The 12,937-nt window shown below is 33.2% G+C and overlaps 1 protein-coding gene across 1 annotated transcript in view; it reads left to right on the top strand.

Moving 5' to 3' along the window:
* Positions 1 to 8,005, top strand: part of LOC108761146 (paired box protein Pax-6) — a 120,102-nt gene extending 112,097 nt beyond the window's left edge. Inside the window, 4 exon segments of the mRNA XM_018507526.1 lie at positions 1,796 to 2,055; positions 4,964 to 5,253; positions 5,951 to 6,261; positions 7,382 to 8,005. Of these exon segments, the coding sequence (XP_018363028.1) occupies positions 1,796 to 2,055; positions 4,964 to 5,253; positions 5,951 to 6,261; positions 7,382 to 7,476 (956 nt within the window). The 3' untranslated portion in view covers positions 7,477 to 8,005.
* The last annotated feature ends 4,932 nt before the right edge of the window (positions 8,006 to 12,937 follow it).

The following is a 12,937-nucleotide window of genomic DNA, read 5'->3' as shown; positions in this document are numbered from 1 at the left end:
AAGCCATTTTTTTTTATCGAAAAATATTTTCACCCGTTGAGTGAGGTGATATTTTTTGCAATAAGTTATTTGCAGGCTCTTAAAGTGCTTATATTAGCATTATTAAATTGACGATCAATCTAATTTGAGATATTAATATTTCAGCTTTAGTTTGCGATTGCGTTTTAAATCCCACAAACCGAATCGGCGCACAATTAATAAAATTGAAAAAAGTATTTGCAAAACATTTGCATATTAATATTTTTAAGCACCAAGATCTACTTTAGTAAAAAATATAATTATTTCTCTTAATTGTCCTCAATGTTTATACTTTGATTAAGTGTAACTGACATAATTATTGTAATTCTTTTAATTCTATATACGAATATATTAATGATATTTCACTAACAAGATCTAGTGTGTGGCATATGCTCAACCGCTTTTATTGTTTATTTCTCTTAATTGATTTTTCAAGTAATATTTTTAATCTAACAAGATTATTTTTAAAAAAGATTTAAATTAAATCCTAAAAAATGGTATAAAACAGTGTGTCCACAAATAGTATGCTAATAGGTCAATGAATAAAAAGCAGATTTTCTTTATCATTCCATATATATTATATAACATATATGTATATAGAATATATAAATAAAATATGGTATAAATAAATAGGACACGCTAAAGTCAATTAAAACGAGAAAAACAAACCACTTTATGATTCCTTATCACCAACTGTATATGTATAAAAAAAAATATACGGAACAGAATTGATTACGTAGAATATAACAGCCAATAACAGCATCAGTGTGTCACGTGTCACATCGGAGCCAGACTCTGACTCGAGTTTCTCCAGGCGGAGAGGAGGTAGTCGTGGAATGACAGTGGCGTATCTCGTGGGGGTGGCCGGCAACTGGCGTCGGGACGCCCGTCGTCTTATCGGGCACCCCCTTGCCTGTAGCTTCCTCCAACCCTCGTCATCCTCTCCTCGCTCTACCCCGTGTGTCTCCTCACCGTCCTTCCCCCTCGCCTCGTCGTCGTAGCGAGCCCGGTGACGCCTCGACGCGCTCACCCAGAAACCGACGATAAGGTTCACTCGGCGACGCCTGCCTATATCGCCCGCTCGTTCACATACGCACACCGATACGTACACGCAAGCACACGTACACACGCAGATACGCGCGCGAGCGCATTTCCCGCGTAGGAATTGATATAAGAAACTCGGGGTGGGGGAGGGGGAGGAGGGCAAGCACCACGAAACCACAAATCGTGCGACGCGTTATCACGCACGCTGATATCGATAATACATCGCCCCTCTCCTTATCGGGAAGGATTTCTAGAAGGCATTAGCTTGCCAAGCAATATCGCGAGATTTGGAGAAGATAATGCTTATCGGTATTTCGACAGAAATTATGTAAGTACTATCTACTGACTTGTGACTTTTTTACTAGTCAACTTTTGATCAATTCGAAAGAAAATTTTTTGATGATTGCGAAAAGTTTCTTTGAATCTTTTTGAGATGGATTTTTTTCCTTTGGACTAATCTTCGGATGTTAGCGATTTTGATATAACATTTAATATTCAACATTAAATCCTAGACAAACTTTGAAGTTCCAAAGATATAAGGCTTGCTTTTAGTGTTTAACCGAACAATAAATCTCTTTAACTCTATCCTCGAATGTTAATACGTGAAAGAGGGCCCTTAGGACGAAAATTATCGTAACTATATAACACGATAAAAGAAGACTCGAGATTGCCCGTAATAGCCGTTCGCGCGAAAGGCGTTGATAATAGTACACGATGCGTTTTATTATTACAGTAACCGAGCTCGAGGGTGGCGCGCACTCGGACGAGACGAATAGCGGGGGTGACAACAGCAACGCTGGCAGCGTGTCAGGCGGCGCCGATGACGATCAGGCGCGTCTTCGCCTAAAGAGGAAACTGCAAAGGAATCGCACGAGCTTCAGCAACGAGCAGATCGACGCGCTCGAGAAGGAGTTTGAAAGAACGCATTACCCGGACGTATTCGCCAGGGAAAGACTTGCCGGCAAGATCGGCCTACCGGAGGCGCGAATACAGGTGACTATTCAGAACAGCGTTCCACCTTGACTACAAGAATGCTTAGACCTGTTTTCACAATATGTAGTTACCCAAAGATTAAAGGTTATCAACAGATTCATCAATGAAATTTATTCATGAATATCTTGGTACCTTTAATCTGTAGGTAATCATATATTGTGGAAACGAGTCTTAGAAACAGATGTGTATTCTTTCAGAGAAAGAAATAGTATCAGTAAAGGCCCAGTTCCTCAACTGACAGTTAACTCATAACCGAGGTTCAACTTATTCATTGACTCTTTTTAATTTTAGAATTGGAAAAATGTGAGAAACAAGTTGAACCTCGGTTAAATGAGTTGTGAAACTGGGCCTAACTAAATTACAAAGAAATAGTATTTTATTATGAAATTGTAATAAAAAACATAAAAAAATTATATAAAGTGAGAAAACAGTAATTATTTGTGATAAATATAAATAATAATTTGAGAAGACAATAATGAAAAATAATTTAATTGAGAAAAAATCGTATTGATATAAAAAGAGTGTCATCACTGTAATAAGAAAACATACAATAATGTTTGTAATACATATAATTATAATAAATACAATGAGAATGGAGAGTATGAGAAAACAATCATATAATAATCTATTAATAAATAAAATATATTTACGAAATATTATTAATATAAAAGTCTGTCATAGGATGTCATTAATGAAGAAGTATAGTAACATTAATCGTTTGTAGCAAGTACGATGAGACTAGAGTACGAAAAAAGTGGTAACGTAAAATAATTTGATTAATAAAAAATATTATTGTTGCATGTATAGGATGTCATTACGGCATAATGACTTAAAAGTAAAAGAAAATTATTTGTTTAAAGTTTAAACCGAAAGAATACATTTATGCTAATCTACTGCATGAGAAGTCTATATATTATAATTATATATTATATATAATTTTGCTATTTCAGTACTATTTAATAGTTACGTATAACAACTAATGAAATGGTATCCAACGTTAATATCCAACGTTGGTGCTCCACCTAACATTAGCTGCCATGATTATATTTTGACAATTTTTAATACTTTACTTTCGTTCTCATGCTTTTATAAACCTAATTGCGGGGATGCTGGAGCGACGGCCAAATTTGATTAATGTCAATAATACAGACTTTTTAATTCCAAATAAAAAATGTCGATAATAGCGAAATTTTAAACTCATTTTCTTGCCTTATCATTCTATATCTCACTCAAATGCGTATGTACATCTGTTCTGATTTAAATTTAACATATTCTAGCGCCATCTCTTGCAAGATCGAGCACCTATTAGACTACTATTAGACACAATTACTGCTCTGCACTTATATTTCACGTGCACATGTGCATGAAAACATTTCAACCTAAATTCTTTTTTTATAGGCTTTTAATCTTAATTTTATTAATACAGTGTTTTTCTTTCATGTATTCCGCATAGTGGCATTATTTCGTTTCACACATATGACTTACAATTAGAGAATTTTTTACTAATCAAACATTGTTGTGAGAGTTGACATCTGTACGTATTAGTACGGTGCAAATAATATTAAATGTAAATAATATTAAACGTAAATTTTTTTATATTTATTCTTAGCATAAAATCGTGAGTTCTCACTATTTTTTAACATGTCTACTTTTATTGTATATGTATAAGATTTTTACAATTCTGTAAAGGTAATTTGCAAATAGCCAAGCAAAATGTAAATGTTGATAATTCGCTTCAGATCCAGCATCCCCTTGACTCTTTATCAACAATGTGAAATTTTCAATCTAAATTCTAAAATAGGACATTGAGATTCACAGCAGATTTTTTATTGTTCCAGACTATATAAAAATCTGAAAACATTCTTGTATATTTGTGAACCAATGACAACAAATTTTTACCTTACTGGAATCCGGATTGTATTTTACTTATTTTGTTTATGAATCTTTATATGCTCATTAAAATTAACATCAAAAAGATGTGAAACACAAAAAAATCAAATTTTTTATTTGCACAAAATCTTACGCGATCTATTTTCTTAAAATTCACAATAAAAAATCGAATGTACTTTAAAAGGATAGCACATTGCTGGTGGGTTACATTATAGAGGTATTATATTATTATTACCAAAATTATATTTTATTTTCTCTGAGTGTAGGATCGAAACTATCGAATAAATAACGAGAACGGTCTGATAATTTACAAGAAAATTAGTAATTATTATAAAATATATCAAGCTATAAAAAAAAAACAAAGATCATACCCGTTCAATGATTTTCAAGTTAAAGACCATTTATTGAAATATTATAACTAAGTATGAATTTTATTATTAAAAGATTTTAGCCTAATTATGCGAAGGTTTCAATTATTCTAAACGTCAAATTAATCATCGTTTTTAAAGACATAGTGAATTTTTTAGATATTTCACCAACAATTTATAAGTATTCCGTTATTTGTTTCAATTCGGTATAAAAATCCACTATGTATTTTTAATTCTTAAAACTGCTAATTACAACTTGTAATTATAGCTATGTAAGAACAGCGATTGACAGCTTCTGAAGAAAAGCGGTATTTTTTGTAACTGTAATTTTATTATTTTAATTTATATATTTCTAACCAATGTCGATTTCTTATCATTCTTATTGAAACCAGCGTCGACATTTGATTCTATATCGTTCCACGCGTATATACAGGTCATTTTATCACGACCACCAAGATCAAAGCTTACGAAGCTCGGTGATGTTCTTAATTAACATAGAGTCGTCACATTATATGATTAAAAGATCTTCGCAGGGAGTAACGCGTTTTCGCAACGAACCGTTTTATCCACGACTGTTAGCCGATACGAAAGTTATCCGTAGCCTAGCGATTGACCTGTATCTTCGTCTGTCTTCTCGTTCACTAACTCAGGTCTGGTTTTCGAATCGGCGGGCCAAGTGGCGGCGCGAGGAGAAATTGCGCACGCAACGGAGGGATAATCCACCACCGCCACCGCAGCAGCAGCAACAGCAACAACAGCAACAGCAACACACTGCCGGCGTGAGTCTAGTGGGTGCTGGCCATCCGACGCCGCCGCCACCCTCGGGGATACTCGGGGGCCAGCCGCCTCCACAGGCACCACCCTCACCCCCTAGAATACATCATGGGTTTGCGCCCACCGCTGTGTACCCCGGAATACCCAGCATGCCTGATTCATACAGGTGAGAACGCAAAAGCTTGATGTTCATCTTTTGAAAGTTTTCCCTGAACTATTCGAGATGGGGATACTGATCCAGTACTTGGCTCTGCTATCAATTGTCTGATGGTTACTTTTATGATTCAATCTATTTTATTTAAGTGAATTACACATAGTATTTAGTAATTCAAACTCTGTATAATTCGTTTTGACGTAATAAAAGAAAACTCTCATACTTACAATTAGAAAAATAATAATAATAACAGTAATTAAAAAATTGAAGAAACGTAACACATGAACTATCATAAAGTACAAAGGAAGTAAGAAAAATAAATATGTTGCGTGAACTAAGAAAACAATAATGTTAACTATTTGTAGTAAATATGGTAGAATAAAATAAAAAATAATAATGTAGAGAGAGAGAGAATAGACTTATTAATGAAATGTGCGAGAGTTATTCCAAAAGTAATGAGCAACGATTTTTTATAAATTAGGATTTATAAACAATACAACATAACACTTGTTATAACTGGAATTGTTTAAGAATGAAAAATGAACAGCGCACTACGTGATACTAAAATGGTCCCATCATCAAGACATATCGGTTCGAGCGAACGTGTTGTTCTTTTTTGCGCTTCGTAAAGAATTATTTTTGACAGAGGAAGAAAAATAAGGCTAGGATCATGTCAATGCAACAATTATAAGATTGTTTCCCTTGACAGCCCGATGACGTCGATGCCGAGTTTCACGATGTCGGGCGCCAGCCAACAGAATCAGCACACGACGAGTAGCATGTCCTCCCTATCCACCGGGGGTGGCATGAGCCCGATGGGTATGACCGTGGGTATGACCGTCGGACCGAGCCCTGGCGCGTGCCTCCAACAACGGGATAACGGCTATTCGTGCGGAGTCGCGAGACCACCGAGCTACGAGCCCCTTCACCTTGGTTACGGCGCCAGGCCAACCTGCAGCCCTACGCAGCCCTATCACGCGGCGAGCCTCAATCAGTACAATCAAAACGCCAGCTCGACCGGTGAGTGTCTACCGCACTCACTGCATTCGCTGCTTGCACTCTAGCCGATGGACTACTACTACGGCTACCATGGATAACACGCTATCGAGCCCGCCGGTAATGGATTATACACGCTTCTGTCACTCCTTCGCCACTCCAAATGTCTCATCCCTGATCGAACGGTTTCGATCGTTCCGATCTTTCCTTTTTGTTCCTTACTTGAACATCCAGTACAAATGTGATCTAGCTTCATGTCCATACATTACCTGCATCGCATACATCAGCGGCTTGAGCGCTCGTTGTTTCTATTCGGTAATTAACTGATTGTAAATGTTAATATCGATGTGCAATTCATATTATCAAGGTGTTGTGCGTATTTTGTGAACATTTTGTTCAATTTGCTATTACTATACTGTTTCTTTTAGTCTCTCGTCTTTTGTGTTATTATTTATACATCTCTTAAAGATATTGAAATAGTGAAATAATTACGAGAAAGAAACTAATATACTTTACATACACATGGTACTTAACGAAAAAAATCGAGATTTTGATACAAACGCTTTTACTTTTGTATTATTATCTATTTATCTCTTAACACGTTAAATGCTTAATACTTTCTTTTATCTCCAGCAATGTAGAGTGATATTTTTATTACAAAGATAATCACACTTTAATAATATATATTATATATAATATAATATAATTGAATTATACTAAATTATGCACACATTATTATTTTAGATAATTACTTCAGTTTTTTAATTATATTTGCAGAATTATAAATGTTTTTTACGATTTTTATTTATTTTTGTTTAGTAGCACCGATCGTTGATGACCGGCATGACATTTAATATGACAATGAAATAATGAAGTGATGAAACAATATTCTAATAGATACGAAAAAAGGACAATCATACATATACAAAAAAATAAATCGAAATTTGTATGAAAATGTTTGTAACTATCATTCACTTTTTGTTACATCTATAGTAACATATATATATATATATATATATATATATGTGTGTGTGTGTGTTATATTAAAAACTAAATCAACTACGAAGTTAATTTTTTTTAAACTTTTAATTCTTACATGAAATTTTATATAAAATTAAACAGAACACTATGGATTCTCTTGCAGGTCTAATATCACCTGGCGTGAGTGTGCCGATCGCGGTACCAGGTCAACCGGCACCCGACATGGCGGCGCAATATTGGTCACCGAGGCTGCAGTGACCGTGGTGGTCGTCGATGTCGACCTCATCTCCGTAGACTTGAGCTTCTTCATCTTTCTAGCTTACCGTGTCGCGCACGAGAAAATGACACACGGTCACGCGATCGTGAAGCGTCAAGTCTCCGGAAATCCACGTGTTATGGTCGATCATGCGTGCGACTGTTCCGTAGTATAATATAAAATAAATCGAAGTGGGCTATCATACCCGTACGTCTCGTTCAAGCCAAAGTTCCATGTGGAAACGAGTTTGATCTGTCCGTATTCGCGTCCGCTCTATTCTCGTTTTATATTTTATTTTATTTTATTATTTGTCAGACGAGTGCATTATTTCGGAAAATTTCGAGGAAACGTCACTGCGAATTCGCTGGCGCTTACTAATGAAGATCATCCGAAGCACAAAGATCTCAGTTTATTCTGTAACCTCCGGTGAGGGCGAGGAACTAGATTCATTACTGAATGGCTCTAGCGTGACTCCGTTTGTGTAAACTAACAACAAATCTACGGTGTAGTACTCGTGTAATTACAATACAAGCCCAGCAAATGAGAAATTATTGAAAAAGGTTGAAAATTATTCATTGCAGTAATGTCGAATCAAGTTTTTGAATTTTTTAAATCTATTTTCTATCCATAATCTGATTGAATCAGTAATTACGTATTGGTAATTTACTTTTAATATTTTATCCAATGTTCAACGCAATGAACGTACGACTAATTCATTTGAATTTAACGTACGGTTAAAAAATCGTCTAATATGAGAGACCCACTGCTAATCACTGATCTTGGCAAGCGATATCGTTGAAAAACTCGCATAGAGGTGATATACATAAGTCGTTGCCTCTCAAACAAAAACCCCGGTGTGATATACAGTGTAACACTGCGGATCCACAGTGACAAGGTAATTTCTAGACATAAGCCACGATAGTGCAGGTTATATCCGGGAGTCGCCTTGTTGCTATGAATCCGTAATGTTTTATACCTGTGTATAGTACTAGAGCTCATTCAGGAAGAAACGATTCATATATCTGTGATCACCTTGGTGCATGCTTTCCAACGATAAATCACTTTCTGAGATCGTGAGACTAGCATTTCATTTCTGAATCCATGTGAATCCACTAGAGTTCACATTGTTATATTTATCTAGACGTATAGAAACGGATTCAGTGTATTCAATTTTTACAAAACTCAATATCTTTTTCGTGGATAATGCGAATTCGAAAACTTGATTCATACATATTTATCCAATTCAATCCGTTCTCGTTTGCTGGGAGATGCGGCATTGAGTTTACAGGCGGATTAATTGACCTCTGTGTATAATCGTGTTTTATCGCCGTCAAATCGAATTTCCGTATCCCATACTGAATAAAATCGATATCTACATTTGCTATTGCGGTACTTATCGATCATGTCCTTCATTGTTATCATAGGCGAATGACTAATGCTGCTTTCCTACACTTTCACTAACGGTGTTTGGTATCGTAATGTGCGAAGAGACACTCTCCTCTTTATTTCGATGTTATACCAGAATATAAGTCATAGAAACACACAATCGTTGTTAGACGTATTAATACGCCTATCTGTGACAATCCGTGATTTTCATATGACATAATACATGAATGATCGGCAAGGTGGAAAAATCTCTCAAAGCATCATCTGCATATGTACACCTTTGTAAGCTCGCTTTTAATTCGTACAATTATATCTCTGAGCCGAGATATCTTTGAAATAGAACTGATGAACAAGGTGAGACGCGGTAGAATAAAAAAAGAAAGAAAAAGAATACGAATCGTCGGCAATGTGCAACTCGTGTAAAAATAATTAGCGCGAAGATTTAAGAGGAAAAGAATCGCTCCCGAGGATTTCCGCGGAGAGTTTTTATTCGCAACGTTTCGTAGGTGTAACTCCTATAAGCAGGAAGAGAAGAAATAAAATAGTTTTTAAGTCGATATTGTGTTATTATTTATACTCGTGAAACAAGAATGCCAAGAGATAATAAACATGAGTTTCTTGTGTGTACATCGTGTACGGAGAATATTCGTTTATATATACATTATATGTATATATAACATATGTATATGTATATGTACACATATATATATATGTATAATTACTTATATATAATAATTATATGTATAATTATTTTATAATTACATATATAATTGTTTTATATATATAATTGACTCTAATTCTCTAATAAATTGATAAAACCAATTCGTAATTTATATTCGGTGCAAGGTTCAAGAAAAAAAAAAGAAAGAAGGCCCGAACATGCCAATTGTGATTTCTCTTAGGTCAGATTAAGGAGATGCTGGAGCACCTAGAGCGACGGCCAAACTTGATCGATGTCGATAAAACAGATTTTTAATTCCAAATAAAACATTACGTATGTACATTAAGAAAACATTACCTACATTAAATAAAACATTACGTACATTAAGTAAATCATTAAGTAAAACATTATATATAGGTACGTACATTTCTTACTCTGATATATTCTATATATAGCATGAATGCTAGGTTAGATTATGTACACTCAGCTCCTACTTTTCCAATCATTTCTCTTGTACGTTTCAAAATCATAAATTAAGGACCCCTTATATTTTTATACATCATTCAACTATAGGAAAGTATTTTTTATTTAGATTATATATATATATATATATATATATTAAAGTTCTAGATATACCGAAGTAGCGCAAAGGTCCTCCATTCGACTTACTAACCTCATATACCAATAATACTAAGCGCTTATTGATCTAAAGGTCACTAGGTCTAAAATAGCGATCGAAATAACCAATAGGAAAGTTGTATTTCGGTTCAGATAAAACGATTGTGCTACTTTGGTAATGAATAGATAACCTGTGTAGTATACCAAGAAACTGTAATGTACTATTTTTTACTTCATTTAAAAAAATTTTTCGTACAAGTTTGTACTTTCCTACAACTATTTGCGTTTTTTCTTTTACTAGCACGCACTCAGTGAAAAATGATAATGGAATCGACATCGCATCGATGTCGATTCGACGCCGAAATCATCAAATCATTGTCATTTCTCACTGGGCAGTGCGCGCGCCTTTCATGTCTTTCATTTATTTTATTTATTAAGCATTATTTCGAATACGACTTTTTCAATAATGAATTTTAGAACACAGTTATTATAGTAATAGCTTTTTTTTAATAATTATTAGGGAAATAAATTTCAGTATTTTTAAATTTTGTGAGAATAAACATGAAGATGTATTTTAGAATTTTAATTTGATTAATTCAAAAGAAGAGAACAAAACAAATTATATATTTTAGAATCAAAATAATAATGATAATAATGACATCTGAAGAACATAAAAAGGTGCATTATATTAATATCAATAAACTGCACAAAGATCATTTTAAATATTAAATTAACTACTTCTTTGTTAATATTTTAATAATAATAGTATTTAGTAACAGTTCTTTTTTGGTCGATTTTCGACTTAACTTCGGCTATCGCTATTTCTTTTATCTCATTGTCTTATATACAGTCGAAATGTGCTACGCGTATAACGTTCATAAACATTGGTTTTCAATAGATTTCCTCGTCACCCTAGAGGTACTATTGTTGACGCGTTTTTTTTTTAAGTGGTATCCCCAGTAGGCCTAGTCCACTAATAAATGAAAAAACATTTAGTCCAATTTTTATAATTTTTATAATTTTTATAATTTTTATAAATTTTATAATTTTTTATGGATAGATTCTTTCTATAAAATTATTCTTTTTATTGTATTGGTTTTTTTTTGTATTGTTATTCGAGAATTTTCTTTTATTTTAGGAAAAGATTTGTTTATTCTACATATATGTATAAAAAAACGAAATGATTGGAAAAGTACGAATATGCGTTCCGTCGGGGTAATTCCAGCATCCCTTTAAATACAATTATACGTTCTCTAAATAAATAGTGTGTGCATTTAATCGAGAGTGCTCTCAATGCTTGTTTTCTAATTGGAGAATTTATTTGCGAAACTCCGGCGTGTGGTAATCGCTGTTCCGTTATAAATATTGAATTTTGATTATACAAAGATGATCGAGTCAGCCACACCCGCGCGTCTAATATCAATTTGTTAGGCAAACGAAAGTAACAATCATGTGCAGTTTCCTATTAGAAATCAAGCGCAACTCCTTCCCGAAACATGTTCATCTCTTTCTCTGTCTCGATCCGATAACTCATATTTGTACTTATCCCTCATCCCGCATCGTCGTTCGATCAATCGCATCATTTGTAGAAAATAATGGTAAGCGAGTTGCACGCAAAAGAAGAGACCATTATTTTATCTTGAAAATGTAACAATTGTATATTTCTTTCAACTTAATAATTAATTTACACTCGATGACGTGTTGTATTCTCTAAATCCTCACTAGAAATCTATTGCGATCTGCGTTTAACCCTGGATTTCTTCTGAAACAACATTTAAGAATAAGTTTGAATAAACGCTAAACGACAAAATTGGTTACAATTAATGTGTTAATTTCTCTGTATCTGTTTACAAAATCGTCTTTAGTCAGAACATCAAGTAGCAGAAGTAATCCAAGGGTTAAGCCAGCGAATAATATTAATATTACAAATTGCAACAGTACACATATATAATATTATTATACAATTCTATGTAACATGTATTGTTATGTCATTTACATAATTATTATACAACAATATCATAATTATGTTTCGGATTATAATTATATAAGTTATAATTATTATAACTTATGTATGTTATATAATATCGAATTGTAATAATTATAATATTACACATATTATAATATACATTATATAGATTATACATTATATACATTATACACACACATAGTAAATACATATTATATACATTACATTTATATTATATAATATGTATACTTTTATTACAATTATTACAATTTGATAAGATTAAAAAACGAAAGAATATAAGTTATAATTATTATAGCTTATATACATACATTATATAATATCAAATTGCAATAATTATAATATTACATATACTATAATATATGTATATTATATGATTATGTAAATATAACATTATACACATAGTGTATACATATTATATATATTACATTTAAATTATATAATATGTATATAACATTATTATAATTATTGCAATTTGATAAGAACAAGAAACGCTTTTAGCATTCGAAAAATATATACATATATGTACAATATATACGACGTATATACAATATATACGTATTCAATTCGGCTTAAATTTTCATATGCAGAGGCATAAATGATGTCGAGTGTAAATATCGAAACGAGTTTACGCTGCTCTTTGATTATGTTATATATAAAAGTATTTAAAAGAAGCTTATATATATACACCAATGCACATATTTTATTCTCAGAACACGTAACACAGCAACAATATCCATATCAGTCATTAAATTTTATTTTGATTAAGGCGACTCCAGACGACATGGCCAATATACGCTAACTTCACACACAT

The sequence above is a fragment of the Trachymyrmex cornetzi genome, unplaced genomic scaffold (genome assembly GCF_001594075.2).
Source record: "Trachymyrmex cornetzi isolate Tcor2-1 unplaced genomic scaffold, Tcor1.1 scaffold24, whole genome shotgun sequence".
Classification (NCBI taxonomy): Eukaryota; Metazoa; Arthropoda; class Insecta; order Hymenoptera; family Formicidae; genus Trachymyrmex; species Trachymyrmex cornetzi.
Note: the sequence above shows the minus strand (reverse complement) of the source record. Positions and strands in the feature narration are given on the sequence as shown.